Source organism: Pleurodeles waltl, chromosome 3_1 (assembly GCF_031143425.1).
Source record: "Pleurodeles waltl isolate 20211129_DDA chromosome 3_1, aPleWal1.hap1.20221129, whole genome shotgun sequence".
Lineage (NCBI taxonomy): Eukaryota > Metazoa > Chordata > Amphibia > Caudata > Salamandridae > Pleurodeles > Pleurodeles waltl.
This window is the reverse complement of record NC_090440.1, coordinates 647687009-647705364: the sequence shown is the minus strand read 5'-3', so window position 1 is coordinate 647705364 and position 18356 is coordinate 647687009. Positions and strand designations below refer to the sequence as shown.

Here is an 18356-nt window from a genome sequence, read left to right as displayed (position 1 = left end):
TTGTCAAAGGCCTGCCATTGCAAGGCCTGTGTGTGTAGTTTCACTGCCGCTTCGACTTGGCATTTAAAAGTACTTGCCAAGCCTAAACTCCCCCTTTTCTACACATGTCACCCCTAAAGTGTGCCCTAGGTAGCCCCTAGAGCAGGGTGCTGTGTGGGTAAAAGGCAGGACATGTACCTGTGTAGTTTATATGTGCTGGTAGTGTAAAACTCCTAAATTCGTTTTTACACTACTGTGAGGCCTGCTCCCTTCATAGGCTAACATTGGGGCTGCCCTCATACATTGTTGAGGTGGCAGCTGCTGATCTGAAAGGAGCAGGAAGGTCATATTTAGTATGGCCAGAATGGTAATAAGAAATCCAGCTGACTGGTGAAGTCGGGTTTAATATTACTATTCTAGAAATGCCACTTTTAGAAAGTGAGCATTTATTTGCACTTAAATCTTTCTGTGCCTTACAATCCACGTTTGGCTAGGTTTAGTTGACAGCTCCTTGTGCATTCACTCAGACACACTCCAAACACAGGGTACTCAGCCTCACTTGCATACATCTGCATTTTGAATGGGTCTTCCTGGGCTGGGAGGGTGGAAGGCCTGCCCTCACACAAAGGACTGGCACACCCCCTACTGGGACCCTGGCAGACAGGATTGAACTGAAAGGGGAGCTGGTGCACTTCTTAGCCACTCTTTGAAGTCTCCCCCACTTCAAAGGCACATTTGGGTATAAAACAGGGCCTCTGCCCTACCACCTCAGACACTTGCTGGAGAAGAAACCTGAACCAGAAACTACATCCTGTCAAGAAGAACTGCCTGGCTGCTCAAAGGACTCACTTGTCTGCTTTCTACAAAGGACTGCTGCCCTGCAGTTGGCCTGCTGCCTTGCTGAACTCTTGCCTGGCTGTAAAAGCGCTCTCCAAAGGCTTGGATAGAGCTTGCCTCCTGTTCCATAAAGTCTCAGGACCAAAAAGACTTCTCTTTTTCATTTGGACTCTTCGCGCGCTGAAAATTTCAACTCACAGCTTGCTCTGCGGCGAGGAAATTGCCGCACACCGACGCTGATCAATGCGACGCCTTCGGGGCAACCAGAACTTCGACGCACGGCCTCGCATGGACAACGCCGCCCGACTTCCAGAGGGGAAATCGAAGCAATGCCTGCCGTGAGAACGAAAATTCAACGCACAGCCTCCAGGAACGACGCGCAGCCGGAAAACAAGCCGAAAAATCCACGCACAGACCCCATGACATCTGGTAATCCCGTGAACCACAGAAAGAGAATGTCCACGTGCCAGAAAACGACACACGACTTCCCGCATTAAAAATAATGACGCAAGTCCATGTGTGCAGAGGAAAAATCGACGCACACACCATTTTTCCACGTATCTCTTCTTCTGCGCCCCTTTGCAGAGATTTGCCACTGTAAACCAGATACTTTTTGCTTGAAAGAGACTTTGGGGGTCATTCTGACTTTGACGGGCGGCAGAGGCCGCCCGCCAAAGTCCCGCCAGCAGAATACCGCTGCGCGGTCAAAAGACCGCCGCAGTAATTCTGAGTTTCCCGCTGGGCTGGCGGGCGACCGCCAGAAGGCCGCCCGCCAGCCCAGCGTGAAACCCCCTTCCATGAGGATGCCGGCTCCGAATGGAGCCGGTGGAGTGGAAGGGGTGCGACGGGTGCAGTTGCACCCGTCGCGATTTTCAGTGTCTGCGTGGCAGACACTGAAAATCTTGGTGGGGCCCTGTTCGGGGGCCCCTGCAGTGCCCATGGCATTGGCATGGGCACTGCAGGGGCCCCCAGGGGCCCCACGACACCCGTTACTGCCAGCCAGGTTCTGGCGGTCAAAACCGCCAGAACCAGGCTGGCGGTAAGGGGGTCGGAATCCCCATGGCGGCGCTGCTTGCAGCGCCACCATGGAGAATTCCCTTGGGCAGCGGGAAACCGGCGGTACACCGCCGGTTTCCCGTATCTGACCGCGGCTGTACTGCCGCGGTCAGAATGCCCATGGGAGCACCGCCAGCCTGTTGGCGGTGCTCCCGCGGTCGTTGGCCCTGGCGGTCCATTACCGCCAGGGTCAGAATGACCCCCTTTGTTTGCTTTTTAAAGACTTAAGACACTTATGGCCTGATTCTGACCCTGGCGGACGGTGACCGCCAGGGTCACCGGCTACGGGAGCACCGCGACAGGCTGGCAGTGCTCCGAAGGGCATTCTGACCGCAGCGGTTCAGCCGCGGTCAGAAAGGGTAAACCGGCGGTCACCCGCCGGTTTACCGCTGCCCTTCTGAATCCTCCATGGCGGCGGAGCGCGCTCCGCCGCCATGGGGATTCAGACACCCCCCTACCGCCATCCTGTTCATGGCGGGAAACCCGCCATGAACAGGATGGCGGTAGGGGGTGCCGCGGGGCCCCTGGGGGCCCCTGCAGTGCCCATGCCAATGGCATGGGCACTGCAGGGGCCCCCGTAAGAGGGCCCCGCAAAGTATTTCAGTGTCTGCTATGCAGACACTGAAATACGCGACGGGTGCCACTGCACCCGTCGCACCTTCCCACTACGCCGGCTCAATTCTGAGCCGGCGTCCTCGTGGGAAGGTTGATTTGCCCTGGGCTGGCGGGCGGCCTTTTGGCGGCCGCCCTCCAGCCCAGGGCAAATCTCAGAATCACTGCAGCGGTCTTTCGACCGCGGTGCGGTGTTCTGACGGGGTTACTTTGGCGGGCGGCCTCCGCCGCCCGCCAAAGTAAGAATGACCCCCTTAGGGCCAGATGTAGCAAAGGTTTATACCTATTCTGTGTCTATGGGAAAAAGTGTTCGTACATATGGCCCTTAATATCACTTTTCAGTGATATCTCTACAATTTCACATTGCATCTTCATTCTTTTTGACTTACAATTATCTAGATAAATATTCTATATTTTTCCAAACACTGTGTGGTGTATTGTTGTGGTGCTATATGCTGTTATTGTATGATTTATTTCACAAATACTTTACACATTGCCTTCTAAATTAAGCCTGACTGCTCGTGCCAAGCTACCAGAGGGTGGGCACAGGATAATTTGGATTTTGTGTGACTTACCCTGACTAGAGTGAGGGTTCTTGTTTGGACAGACTGTAACCTGAGTGCCAACCAAAAAAAACATTTCTAACATTGGTGATCAGCGGTGAGGATAGGACTTGTATTTGTGCAGTGACATACAGTAGCTAAGTATTTCACTACCTACCAACAGTTGAAGGTCAACTTGATATTTATCTCTTCTGCAAATTCGTTTCTTTCCGACAATTTTCTAAATCTAAATCCTAACTCAACATGTCTCTGGCTGGGTCTCAAGCAGGAGATTTGGACCTAGCGCTGTTGGAGACATATAGGGGGTCATTCTAACTCTGGCGGGCGGCAGAGGCCGCCCGCCAGAGTTCCCCCGCCAGAACACCGCTCCGCGGTCCGAAGACCGCCGCGGTGATTCTGTGTTTCCCGCTGGGCTGGCGGGCGACCGCCAGAAGGCCACCCGCCAGCCCAGCGGGAAACCCCTTCCCACGAGGAAGCCAGCTCCGAATGGAGCCGGCGGAGTGGGAAGGGTGCGAGGGGTGCAGTTGCACCCGTCGCGAATTTCAGTGTCTGCTAAGCAGACACTGAAATTCTTTGTGGGGCCCTCTTACAGGGGCCCCTGCAGTGCCCATGCCATGCCATTGGCATGGGCACTGAAGGGGCCCCCAGGGGCCCCACGACACCCCATACCGCCATCCTGTTCCTGGCGGCCGAACCGCCAGGAACAGGATGGCGGTATGGGGTGTCGGAATCCCCATGGCGGCGCTTAGGGCAGCGGAAAACAGGCGGGAGACCGCCGGTTTTCCCTTTCTGACCGCGGCCAAACCGCCGCAGTCAGAATGCCCTTGAGAGCACCGCCAGCCTGTTGGCGGTGCTCTTGCAGTCGTTGACCCTGGCGGTCAATGACCGCCAGGGTCAGAATGACCCCCATACTGTCAAACAGCTAAGAGGGTTCTGCAAGGTGATAAGAGTACCCACCCAAGGGGCCTCCAGAAAGGAGGACTTTCAAGTGGCGCTGAGGGCCTGGGCAGAAGCCCATTTAGAGGAGGATGATGAGGAAGAGGAGCCAGAAAATGGCCCCTCAGAGGATTTATTGCCATCAGTGGGTAATGTTACCACTGCAATTGTGCCCCCTTCAAGACCAGGGAGCAGTATCTGAGCAAAGCCTGACCCCAAAGGAAAGGAGAGAGGAAAGGGAGTTCCAATTGCAAATGGCAAAACTGAAAATTGAGGCCCAACAGGAGGAAAGGAGGGCAGAGAGAGAAGCCAAACAAGCTGAGGCTGAAAGAGCAGACTAACAGGTGGCAGCTGAGAGAGCTTTGGCTGAAAAGAAACTATTGTTGGCTCATGAACTGAGTCTCAAGGAGCTGGAGATCAAGTTGAGACAGTCTGAATCCAGCAGTAATGGTGGCAGCGTACTGACAGGACCTGCTAGAGAAAAGAAGGTTCGTATACCCAAAAATGTGGTGCCCAGTTTTGTGGTGGGAGATGACATAGATATATGGTTAGCTGCTTGTGAAGTTGCACTAAGGGCTCATGAGGTTCCGGAAGGGCAATGGGGTACAGCTATGTGGAGCTATGTGCCACCTTTGGGGAGGGACACACTTCTCACATTGGACATAAAGGATCACAACACATACCCACTTCAGAAAGTCATTTTACTTGCCAAGTGTGGGCTGACCCCTGAGGGATAACGTCAGAGGTTCAGGGACAGCATCAAACAATCCACACAAACATGGGTAGATTTCTTTGACTTTTCCAGTAAGGCACTGAATGGATGGGTGCGGGCAGCAAAGTAGATGATTACAAAGGGTTATATGACTTGATTTTGAGAGAGCATATACTCAGTATTTCTTATACAGAGTTGCGCCAGCGCTTGGTAGATAGTAAGCTGACTGATCCCAGGAAGCTTGCTGAGGAGGCAGACCTCCGGACTAGTACCAGGGTGTCCAAAAAGGTATCTGGGAGTGACCTCGAAAAGGGTGGTTCCGGTTCCCCCCCACAGAGTGAGGGGGAGGTTAGAGATAACCCAGACAAGTCCCAGAGTGCGGGGGGAGGAAAGGGTTCCCATGCCCCATCTGAAAAACAGGGTGGTGGTTCTGGTGTGCAGTGGCCCAAAGCATCCCATTCCCAACCCTGCTGCTTTAAGTGTTACCAGATAGGACACAGGAAGAGGGGCTCTGTCTGTCCAAAGAACTCACCCAGTTTTGGCCCCTCTACAGGGATGGCCCATGTGGCCTTAGGGGAAAGTAGTCCCCAGGGGCAGGTCGTAGACCATGCCTTCATCTCCTTTAGTTGGGAGGTGGACTCAGAGGGTAAACTGGTGATCCCTGAGGGTGGGAGTCGTCACTTCCACCAGGTGGGAGTGAATGGGGTCCCAGTCAGCGCTCTGAGAGACACAGGGGCTAGTCTTACCATGATTGTGGAGAGACTAGTGTCACCAGAGCAGTACACCGGACAGGTGAGTAGAGTGACTCCAGCCATTGGGGAAGATTTTTCCGCCCCATGGCCCGGGTGTCCCTAGAATGTGGTGGGGAGGTGACCTAGAGGCGGGTCATAGTTAGTCCCCAGCTGCCCATTGACTGCATTCTGGGGAATGAGGTTCCTCTACTGTCAAGAGAGCTGAGAGGGTTGACCCCTAAGGGTGCCCTGACAGTTCCAATGTCTGGCAGTGCCACTCCCCAGAGGAGGGTATGTGAGCCCAGATGTGGAGGCACAGTGAGGAAGGACTCACCCTTGACCTCTGTTCAGCCTCAGGATACAGACCCTGGGCTGAGTGACCGGTATCAGGGATCCACCCCTGAACTGGTGAAAATGGAGAAGGGGTGCAAGACCCCTGGGGCTACTGCCACCCAATCTGGGATGCTTCAGGAGCCCCTTGGGAGCTCCCTACCAGCCCCCCAGTTGGAGGAGAAGCTCATCCAACGGCCCCCTCAGGGTCTCCACTTAGCAGTGGCTGGCCTGGGACCTGGCTCATGACACTGACAGCAGTCAGTGGCATCTGTTGGTTTTTCTCCTTGTGGGCAGAGTTTTCCGTGGGTTGGGGACAGAAGTCAGACCCAGGGAATGGAATGGGCCACATCACTTTGTTGGCCCTGGTGGTACTGTCTGCATACTGGGATGCATCTGTAAGCAAATTAAAGTTAGGAGCTTTACAGATGGGGTCCTCAGGTGATGAGAAGGGTTCCCCATGGGCCAGATCAGTGTCCCCAGAGAGTATAGACAAATAAGCCTCACTGAGTTCAGAAAGGCGTAGAACTGGCAAGTGCCCCTGCAGTAGTGGGCCATTGTCCATGTTCTATCGCCTTAGGCAGGGAAGTCCATCAGAGTGTTGATTAGTCTACCCTGGCTTTAGGCTGGAAGGAGGATATGTTGGAAATGGCCCTTCTGCAGGGTTATCACCAGACTTTTTGCCTTCCTCCTTCTCTTTTTCTGACCTCATTTGTGCTGGTTTCTAGACTCTGTGCACTTTACCACTGCTAACCAGTACTAAAGTGCATATGCTCTCTCCCGTTAAACATGGTAACATTGAATCATACCCAATTGGACTATTTAATTTACCTATAAGTCCCTAGTAATGTGCATTGTATGTGCCTAGGGCCTGTAGATTAAATGCTACTAGTGGGCCTGCAGCACTGGTTGTGCCACCCACTTAAGTAGCCACTTCCCCTTGTCTCAGGCCTGCCATTGCAAGGCCTATGTGTGCAGTTTCACTGCCACTTCGACTTGGCATTTAAAAGTACTTGCCAAGCCTAAAACTCCCCCTTTTCTACACATACGTCACCCCTAATGTGTGTCCTAAGTAACCCCTAGAGCAGGGTGCTGTGTGGGTAAAAAGCAGGACATATACCTGTGTAGTTTATATGTCCTGGTAGTGTAAAACTCCTAAATTCATTTTTACACTGCTGTGAGGCCTGCTCCCTTCATAGGCTAACATTGGGACTGCCCTCAGATATTGTTGAGGTGGCAGCTGCTGATCTGAAAGGAGCAGGAAGGTCATATTTAGTATGGCCAGAATGGTAATACAAAATCCAGCTGACTGGTGAAGTCGGATTTAATATTACTATTCTAGAAATGCCACTTTTAGAAAGTGAGCATTTCTTTGCACTTAAATCTTTCTGTGCCTTACAATCCAGGTCTGGCTAGGTTTAGTTGACAGCTCCTTGTGCATTCACTCAAACACACCCCAAACACAGGGTACTCAGCCTCACTTGCATACATCTGCATTTTGAATGGGTCTTCCTGGGCTGGGAGGGTGGAAGGCCTGCCCTCACACAAAGGACTGGCACACCCCCTACTGGGACCCTGGCAGACAGGATTGAACTGAAAGGGGACCTGGTGCACTTCTTAGCCACTCTTTGAAGTCTCCTCCACTTCAAAGGCACATTTGGGTATAAAACAGGGCCTCTGCCCTACCACCTCAGACACTTGCTGGAGAAGAAACCTGAACCAGAAACTACATCCTGGCTGCTCAAAGGACTCACTTGTCTGCTTTCTTCAAAAGACTGCTGTTGGCCTGCTGCCTTGCTGAACTCTTGTCTGGCTGTAAAAGTGCTCTCCAAGGGCTTGGATAGAGCTTGACTCCTGTTCCCTGAAGTCTCAGGACCAAAAGACTTCTCTTTTTCATTTGGACTCTTCGTGCGCCGAAAATTTAGACGGACAGCTTGCTTCGCGGCGAGAAAATCGCCGCACACCGACGCTGATCAACGCGACGCCTTCAGGGCGACCGGAACTTCGACGCACGGCCTTGCAAGGACAACGCCGCCCGACTTCCAGAGGGGAATCAACGCGATGCCTGCTGTGAGAATGAAAATTCCACACACAGCCTCCAGGAACAACGCGCAGCCGGAAAACAAGCCGAAGAATCCACGCACAGACCCCGGGACATCTGGTAATCCCGCGAACCACAGAAAGAGACTGTCAGCGCGTCAGAAAACGATGCATGACTTCCCCGCGTGAAAAATAACGACGCAAGTCCGTGTTTGTAGGGGAGAGATCGACGCACACACCATTTTTCCATATATCTCTTCTTCTGAGGCCCTTTGCAGAGATTTTCCACTGTAAACCAGGTACTTTGTGCTTGAAAGAGACTTTGTTTGCTTTTTAAAGACTTAAGACACTTAGGGGGTCATTACAACCCTGGTGGAAGGCAGAGAACCGGTAGTAAGACCGCCAACAGGCTGGTGGTCTTACTCTGTGGAATTATGACCATGGCGGTTACCGCCATGGTCATCCGCCGGTTCTCCGTTCCGCTGGGCTAGAGATTTTGGTCTCCAGCCCGGTGGCCGTCACTATACCGCCGGCGGTATTTGGACCCGGCTTACCGCCGTGGATTTCCAGCAGTTTGAACTGCCATGAAATCCATGGCGGTAAGCACTATCACTATCAGAATTCTTTCCCTGGCACTGATAGGGGTCTTCCCCACCCCATACCCCCACCCCAACTCCCTCCCCTACCCCCCCACCACCCCTGCCACCACCCAAAGGTGGCAGGGCCCCCCTCGCCACCCCGATCCCCAACATCACTTTACCCATACCCACACAACACGCACGCAGGCACCACCTACATACTTACACGCACAGACGCCGACATACATTCCTACATCCACACACACAGTCATACACGCACACCCACATTCAAACATACACGCACACATCCATACAGACATACCCACAGACATACATGCACTCATTCCCATACACACAACACCCCCGCAAGCATACACGCAATCACACACCCCCTCTACATACACACACCCACATCCCCATGGACCCACAGAACACCCACCGCCCCCCTCCCCTCACGGACGATCGACTTACCTGGTCCGATGATCCTCCGGGAGGGGACGGGAGCCATGGGGGCAGCTCCGCCGACACCACACCTGCAACAGAACACCGTTACGGCGAATCACAGGATGTGATTCGCTGGGCGGTGTTCTGTTGGCATGGCGGTGGAGGTGGAGCAACCTCCACTTCCCCGCCTCCCGCCAGTATGGCTGTTGGCGGCTCTATCTTTAATGACAGATTTAAAAGACCTGAATTACCTATCACAATGGATTGCTTTGTATGGATTTTCATTTTTGGTTTTCTGTCAAGGGCATGTTGCCTAAAGGTGTACCCTGGATAAGAGTCCTCAACCTAGTAATGTGTTCACAATTTAGTCATCAAGGTGATTTTAAGTTCTTATTAATTATGACATGCCTAATAAAAATTGATAGACATCATTAGATGTACATTCCTAACTTTGGAATCAAGAGGAAAGTCTGACTGGCTTACTTACCATCTGGATTAGAGTCTATTGGAAAATGTGTCTAACTTGTAGACTAACCAACCAGCAGTTATTGAAAATTCAAATAAACTATATTAAATGTTAGCAGATATTAGAAATTGCCCACTCAGACTGGTGCAACATCGCTTATTTATTTTAGATGTGCTGTGGAACGTAGACCATCAACTGTAATTTCACCATCCAGGATCATGTTTTAATGGAATAAGCCAACAAAGAAGGCTCAAGCAGCCCATGTAGGTTATGAAAGGTGAAGGCAGAATGCATGTACCTTCTGTGTTTCTCTAGTTACCAAACCGGGGTGATTGTTAAGGAAAAGAAGCTATCAAGATTTCATATTTTGACATCCACGACAGCTTCAACCCCGACCCCCCCCCTTCCACCACCGAGTCCACCACCCCTGCGACTACCACTCGCACTAGCCGCCTGACCGTCTGGTCCAGCATCAGCGATGAAGACACCATCAAAACCATGAACTCCATCCACTCCGGATCCCCATCGGACCCCTGCCCTCACCACGTCTTCAACAAAGCCAGCGCAGCCATCGCGCCCCACCTCCGGAAAACAATCAACTGTTCCTTCGAGACAGCAACCTTCTCAGAAAGCTGGAAGCACGCCGAGATCAACGCCCTTCTGAAGAAGCCCAAGGCGGACCCCAAGGACCTCAAGAACTTCCGGCCCATCTCCCTACTCCCTTTCCCGGCAAAAGTGACCGAGAAGATTGTCAACAAACAGCTGACCCGCTACCTCGAAGTCAACAACATCCTGGACCCTTCCCAATCCGGTTTTCGCAGTAACCTCAGCACCGAGACCGCCCTCATCACCGCCACTGATGACATCCGGACCCTGATGGACAAAGGAGAAACAGCCGCCCTCATCCTCCTGGACCTCTCAGCAGCCTTTGACACGGTCTGCCACTGCACCCTATCAGCACGCCTCCATGACGCCGGTATCCAAGACAAGGCCCTAGCCTGGACCACATCCTTTCTCTCTGGCAGAACCCAGAGCGTCCGCCTCCCACCCTTCCGCTCCAAAACCACTGAGATCATCTGCGTCGTCCCACAGGGATCCTCCCTCAGCCCGACACTGTTCAATATCTACATGGCCCCCCTCGCCCATGTCGCACAACAACACAATCTCAACATCATCTCCTATGCCGACGACACCCAGCTGATCTTATCCCTCACCGAAGATCCCCACACCGCCAAAGCTAACCTCCACCGAGGAATGAAGGCCGTAGCCGACTGGATGAAGGACAGCAGACTGAAGCTGAACTCAGACAAGACGGAGGTCCTCATTCTCGGACCCACCCCATCAGCCTGGGACGACTATTGGTAGCCCAGGTCACTAGGCACAGCCCCGGAACCCACAGACCACGCACGCAACCTGGGGGTCATCCTCGACTCCACTCTCTTCATGACCAGGCAAGTCAACGCCGTCTCCGCGTCCTGCTTCAACACCCTCTGTATGCTCCGCAGGATCTTCAAATGGATCCCCCTCGACACGAGAAAAAAGGTTACCCAGGCCCTAATCACCAACAGACTCGATTACGGGAACGCCCTCTACTCAGGAATTACAAACAAGCTCCTGAGACGACTCCAACGCTTCCAGAATGCCTCGGCCCGACTCATCCTCGATGTCCCCCACTGCAGCCACATCACACTCCACCTGAAAGGCCTGCACTGGCTCCCCGTCAACAAAAGGATCACCTTCAAGCTCTTGAGCCACTCACACAAAGCACTGCACAACACCGGACCCACCTACCCCAACAACCGACTCAGCTTCCACACCCCCACCCAAAGCCTCGGCTCAGCCAACCTCGCCCTCGCCACAGTCCCCCGCATCCGAAAAACCACTGCTGGCAGCAAATCCTTCTCCTACCTCGCCGCCAAGACCTGGAACACTCTCCCCACCATCCTACGGCAGACCCAGGACCTGCTGGCCTTCAGAAGACTCCTCAAGACCTGGCTCTTCGACCAGTAGCACCCCCACTCCCCAGCGCCTTGAGACCCTCGCCGGTATGTAGAGCGCTTTACAAATGCAGTGATTGATTGATTGATTGATTGACTAGCCTGTATGATCAAGACATAATTTTCGAACATGCAGCCTCTGGCACACCAAAAATTAAAGCTGTGATTTTCCGTAAAACAAAAAAGCAGTGACACTGAGGAGCTGGCATTTTTATCCAACGCCGGGGGGCCATTGTGTTTTTTTCTTGTTCAAGGCTGCAACAAAACATATGCCAGCTGTGGACAATAAAAGTGTGCATTGTCTGGCCCCCTGAAATAGGGTGGGACTTGAAGTAAGAAGGCTTTTGACAATGGGCAGTTGGGTAAATGGTTATGATGGCAGAATTAGCAGAGGCTCTGCCATCGAAAACCAGGCAGCTCCTCTCTCTGTAATTTAAACTGGCACACCAACAGTATAGTGGGTCCGGGATGTTTTGCACATCTTCCACACTCTAAATGGACCCCTAAGACTATTGAATATTTTGGGTAGCAAAGTATTTCTAATAAATGAGTAGATATAGTGGTCTGATATTCACACATTCCATGGTTGCATACCAATGCACTGATTGAGTAGTTCACAAATCTAATTGTATTTTAAAATCAGATGATGCAACGTGTTTCATTGCGTCAAAGTTCATTACAAAATGTGAACATTTTCAATTAATAAGCTTAAAACAACCATCACCATTTTCTGTTACTGGAACAATTTTTTTTTAAACAACCTACCCCCCCAAGTCTTCTTTGAACGTCATCCATAAAGTATGAACTATTTAGATCAATGAATTGGGCCAGACGTACCCCGTAGGTAACATCCTCAGCTCATATTACCAACTTTTTTATATTTATCTTTCTAGGCTAATTAACTATGTGGAGTTGGTAAAATTACTCATGGCCTTATTACGAGTTTGGCAGTCGGACGAGCCGACCACCAAACGTGCACGGATGAGACCACTGTCAAGCCAGCAGCCTCACCCCGAGTCCTAATACAATATTCCCATTGGGCTGACCAGCGGTAACATCATATTATGACGTTCTTGCTAGTCAGCCCAGCGGGAACAGTGCTACAGTACTGGTCTTGGCTCCCTTAAGGGAACCGAGCTCAATACCGTAGCAGAACAGCACCTTTGGAATGCGCATTGTCTACAAAGCAGACAGTGCACCTTCCAAAGGTGCTGGGCCAGGGGCCCCTGCACTACTCACAAAATGGTCATGGGCAGTGCAGGGGGCCTCCAGAACTTCCTTTCCGCCAGCCTTTTCATGGTGGCTAAACTGGCATAAAAGGATGCTGGGAAGGGGACTCATGATCAGCACAGCGATGCTGAACTCAGTGCAGTCAGGGCTGACCATGAGTCTGAACACCATCAACCCAGCAGGGAGAACCATGCTCCTGGTGGGGACGGCGGTCCAACCGACAGGGTCGTAATGTGGCAGTCCGGCTGCCTAGAGTGCAGCAGTCCAACTGCCACCATGAGGCTGTTAGTCTCAAGACTGCCAGCCCCATAATGTGCCCGTAGTTAGTTGAGTGACAAGTCAAGAGACATGTGAAACCTCTGTGACAACTGCTTGAAACTAGTTACCATCAGCCTTCGTGCCAGTGTCATTTGCATTCAGTACATCTAATTGGCCTCCTAAATGACCCCCCTCGCATGTGCATTTGTATGTGTGCAATGCTTGTATAAGATTCTGTAATGAAAAGTGAATTAGGGCAAAGTTGGGTGTCATCACTTGCAGTCCCTTAATTGAGAAAGGTTTATAATAATTCATTGGACCCCTGACCCACCTAGTTCTGTTGTATCAAATGCTTGGACATGTACCATCTCTACATGTCCTGTGCAGCTTTATAGCAATCCTGTATGTAGTCTGACATCCACACTGTTTGTCTAAAGCACCAATAACATACCATGATAACCTTTTGTTTCAGGACCAACCAGTCTTTCATCAGTCCCGAAATCCAGATTTCTAGGAGCAAGTCATCTATAACTATCATGGCTGCAGTGGGTCTAGTCCTTGAATGGAATAGACGTGACCGCCTTGAGGTAACTACTTGTACCTGCACATATTCTGTTGTTGTTCTGTGTAGTTTCTGCATGTCACCTCCAGCAGTGCAGCGTTCTTAATTATGGGCAAAGGACCTTGATCATGCGTAAATGTAACAGTCCTACTTCCCTGTTTAATATCCTTCATCCCCATTTACTCAGCTACTTTCTCTTAACCCAACTTCTCATGTAGTTTCCCTGACAAAGTGCAAATAAGTGAAATATAAGAAGGTTAGTGTTAGGTGCTTGAAATGTGTATAATTGAAAGTTCATGTGGCAACGTGCTCAAAAACCTATAAAAACATTATAATTCATTCTTTCCATACTTCAGGCACGAACATATGTGTATTTACATCATATACAGTCCCTGCGCACAGTCTACACTAGGCATGCTGGTCTCTGGTGTCCAACAAGTATTTCAGTACAACAAGTGTGTGCACTCACAAGTTCCAGGGATTTAGGTTTGTGCACATTTTTGGAAACCTCGTGCCCTGTCCACATGTAGCATGATGATCAATATGGTTCATCATTTTATTTGTATGCTTAATTATTTTATTGCCTGAGGCCATGGCAATTCTCCATACTGCGTGTACAAACATGTGTAGTTACATCATCTACCATCTCCATGCACAGTGTGTCCTATGCATGCTAGTCTCTGTAGTCCAAGACGTGCTAGAGTACCATGAACACAATGTATTGTGGCATTCAGGTCTTTTTCGTGTGTGCCCTCACAAGTTTCACCGAACTAAGATTCCTGCACAATTCTTAAAACCTTACGCACTTTTCACATGTAGTATAATGATCTTTGATTGCCTAGAATCAAGGCTCTGGTTGTCTTATGGGCACTAAACTTTGATGAGAAACATGTGTTGTCTTTCATTAATGTCTGTCATTTGTGTGTACAGGCTCATTCCTGCTTCCATCCTTATAACACATTTCAGATTATTCTATTTGTTGTAGTCTCTAAATTTGACACTTTGATTGGAATGACCCATTTTGATAAACAATTTTCTGCAAATCCTTAATCGTGCTCCTGTTTGTCATAATTATACAACCAGACCATGGTCCTCTGGTGGACTCTCATGTGCTTCTTTATCCTAGCAATTATCCTACTCATTCTTTGCCCCTCTCTTGGCGTTTTGTAAAGGTGCCACAGCTCTTTCCGGCTCTACTATCCTTTCCCTTCTTTATTGGTTCTCTTGCTACAGGTGGATATACAATTCTTCATGTTGGTTTAGCCCCTTCAGCATCAGTGCACGGAGCAACAAAATATAGTGCGGCGTGGTGTTGACTAAGTGTGTAGGATTGGCTGCAGAGTGATTGGATTAATGTATGGTAATGAAATATTACTATATGATGAAAAACTCTAGAAATTCACTTAAAAAAAACAAAGGTTAGAAATATGGTATAGCTAGGAAATAACATTAAAAACACATAAAAATGTCCTGGAAAAAAACAAAGGTTACAGGGACACTATAGTTAGGAAAATGAATTAAACAAAACCTTAGATTTCAATTAAAAAAAAAAAAGGTTACAGGAACGTTATAGTTAGGTTCACATTTTACACACTCAAAACCATAGAAATACAACAGTTACATTTATACTTAGACTGTGTCTTGTGCCCTGAGGTAACTATAACTTGCACCCTCGCCATGCACTGCTAATAACCACACATATTACATCAGTCAGGAAATCTTCTATGACATCACTGATAATATTACTGCAACATTTGCAATAAAATTAATGGTGAGAAAACTGTGCATGTTGGGGACATTCGTTAAAGTTATCTCTGGGCGAGAGTTATAGTTTCTTGAGATAAGTATAACTGCTGAATTTCTATAGTTTTGTGTGTCTAAAATCTGAACTTGATGAATAATTCATATATATATATATATATATGTATATATATATATATATATATATGGAGACGTTAAGTGGAGTTTAGTTCTAATAAAAAAAAATAGTTATAGAACCAAGTTAATACTGAAATTTAACATTTATACTCAAATAACCTAGTTTAATTTGCACCTCCATGGATTTTAGATGTCATCAGTGATTTAATGTGTGATGTCCGGGGCAGTGCACCATAGTGGGGTCCTTTTTAATTTAAAAATAAATATAATGTTTTAAAAAAATGAACTTTAGTTAGTTCCACGTATAATGTCTTGTAATTTGTAGACATAACAAGTAACATTTTATTTCAGGTGACATTTATGTTAATATGCATTTGGTAAAGTAAAGGGAATACATCTAAAAGTTTAATAAACAGGAAAAAATACTAAAAATGTTTTTAGGATTCATATTCATGTAAATTGATTGTATGTAATTATTTGTGTTTCAAAGTTAGAAGAAAATAAAAAGAAATGCTACAGCATTAGTAAGGTAATTTTGAATTAAGTAATTAATCTAAATATATTAACTTAAAATATTTTTTTAAGTTTTATTTAAAAAAATCTCACCTGAAGTAAATTGATTATATTTAATGAATACGTGTTCAAATTTTGAAAAGTCCATATGTAATATTATTTTCTAAAAAGTTTTTAATTTTTTCAAACATTTCATTAACAGAGTTCAAAGTATAGGTGTACAGCCGTCATCCTTCTATCAAGCAATAACACAACATGTAATAACACAAATCACTAAGATTAAGCCCTTGTGTACAAACTCAGAGGATCTTGACGTAACTCAAGGATCACCAAAGCACACATCTCATAATAGCATTTGAACTCTCACTGTCCATATTGGCTTCATCCTCCAATCAGCACAGAGTATATGTTTCCCTCATAAAAAACATCTGTACCCAACATTTGTACACTCCCTACACCCCACACTGTATCCATCCGTATATGCACCTCCAAAAAGTAACATAAGCTATTAAACTTTGGATAAGTAAGAACACTACCTAAGAGGGTTTGAGGGTTTCCACCTATGTAGCACGAAGACCCTAGGTGGACACTGACTGAGAAGTGAAGGCATTACACCATGCCTATCCCCATTAGTTTAGGGGCTCTCATGTTGCTAGTGGGGGAGATCCCTCAGAGGATAGAAATTTGCCCCACATAGCTTCGAAAACAGGTTGTCTTCCCACGTTTACATGATTTTTTACTAGGTGGCTATATGAAATATTTCTGTCAGACAGACTGCCATTGTGGAGGTAAGAGCAGTCTTCCAGTGGCAGAGCATACATAGCTTTGCCATGGCAAGGGCCAGGGCAAACCATCTCCCCATCATGGGGTATTTTCTAGGTTATGTGCGAAGTTATGAAGCAACACTGTTACTGCCCCTAAATCTCCCCAAACTCTTACTGGTGCTATAGCTCTCACCATATGGCTGCCTAGTAGAGATTGAATTTATGGCCCTCCAATCATATATGAACTATGAAACAGTCTTCTCTGGATCAGCGCCAGCAAGAGGAGTCCCTTGCAATCTTAGCCTGCTTCAGCTGGGTTGGATACCAGCTGCAACCGGTTGTAGTATTTTTCAGTACCCTAATTTTAGTTGATTCTCCCTAGGATACGTAAGGTGGTCTTTCAGGAAGACAGGCCAGTCCTCATCAATGTTTTGAACCTGCAGTATAGTGGACCACCACTTCTTCAGACGTGCCTGCATAGGAGCTGAGAGGGCCATGTGGATGAGTGCCTTGTATAACCCCAAGATGACTTTATATTTTCCTCATGTCTGTTGGGAATGCAAGAGAGAGGATCAGGGGAGGGTATTCGGATGAAGGCTTAGAATGGTGGTTAGGCAATGTGTGAGTTGTTAGTATTTCCACCTTTGGTTTAGTTGGAAGAAGATGGAAGAAAGCGCGTTCTTCGGTAAAGGAGAGGAGCTTACTCCCCAACAATAGGTGGTCTACAGTGCATATTCCTTTATCTATAAAGCTTTCCCAGTGGGGCTCTTGGTTTCCAACAGTTATCCCAAAGTGGTGCCTTCTCAAGTGGGCTGCTTTCTACTTTCATTATTTGGTGTGCTCTCTGTCAGGCATGTGCAGAGGACTGTAACACTTTGGGCTTGACAAGCAGTTGTTTATCTTGGGAATCGAATATTCCCAGCCCTTCCCCTATTCCCCGCTTCCTCTTACAGAAACAGTTTAAACATGTGAATAATTTCAGTTTTTAGCAGAATGAGAAGGTGCATCGCAAAGATGCAGTTTAACCTCAGGCTCACAATCGTTTTGATGACTTGGACCTTGCCCCATAGAGAGAGTTTGAGGGTGTCCATCTATCCATGCCAATAATAGAGCTTCATAAGTAGGGGACATAAGTTATTTACAATGATGTCTATGAAGCCAGGGTTCAAGACGATGCCCACATATTCAGTTTCTACTAGATGGGGAAGAAGCCCAAAGTACATTTGGTGACGAAACAGGTTAAAGACTTGGCCTTGCACTTCCCCCAGTTAATATGGAATCCTAAAAAGGTAGAAAAAAGTGAAATCAGAGCTGTGAGATGGGTTAGAGGGTCCATCGAGTGGAATAGGGTCAGGAGGATGTTTTCAGCATAAAGTAATGCCTTATTTTTCCCCCAGAGTGGAGATGCATCTGATCTCACAGCAGTGTTGAATGGCTATGGCTAGAAGTTCTTGGGCTAGGATGAAGAGCAAAGGGGAAAATGGGCACCCATGCCTCACTCCCCCAGCTGTGACAAGGGGTTGAGATGCCCGTCCATTACAGGAAACTACCACAGAAGAGAAAGTATAAAGCCACCTGACCTTAAATAGAAACTCCGGGCTATCTGCAAGGGGGCCAGAAGCCAAAAGAAATAAGCCTACTTCAACCCTATGATATCTAGCAAGACCATAAGTCTTCATCATATCTCACATGTCAAATGATATGAACAAATGTTTGAAGATGGGAGGCTGACGTATGGTGAGGGATAAAGGCCACTTGATCTTTGTTGCTCAGCAGTGGCAGAAGGTCTAGATGCCTATTTGCCAAGACGTTTGCTAGTACCATAAGATCGGTATTGAGCTGGGAGAACAGTCGATAGCTCACATAATCC

General features: G+C 48.3%; 1 protein-coding gene across 1 annotated transcript in view; it reads left to right on the top strand.

Moving 5' to 3' along the window:
* LOC138283526 (mucin-5B-like) overlaps positions 1-18356 on the top strand; it is a 466047-nt gene that overhangs the window by 48827 nt on the left and 398864 nt on the right. The window contains exon 4 of the mRNA XM_069221466.1: positions 13242-13356. Coding sequence (XP_069077567.1) covers positions 13242-13356 — 115 coding nt within the window. The remainder of the gene's footprint in view (positions 1-13241; positions 13357-18356) is intronic.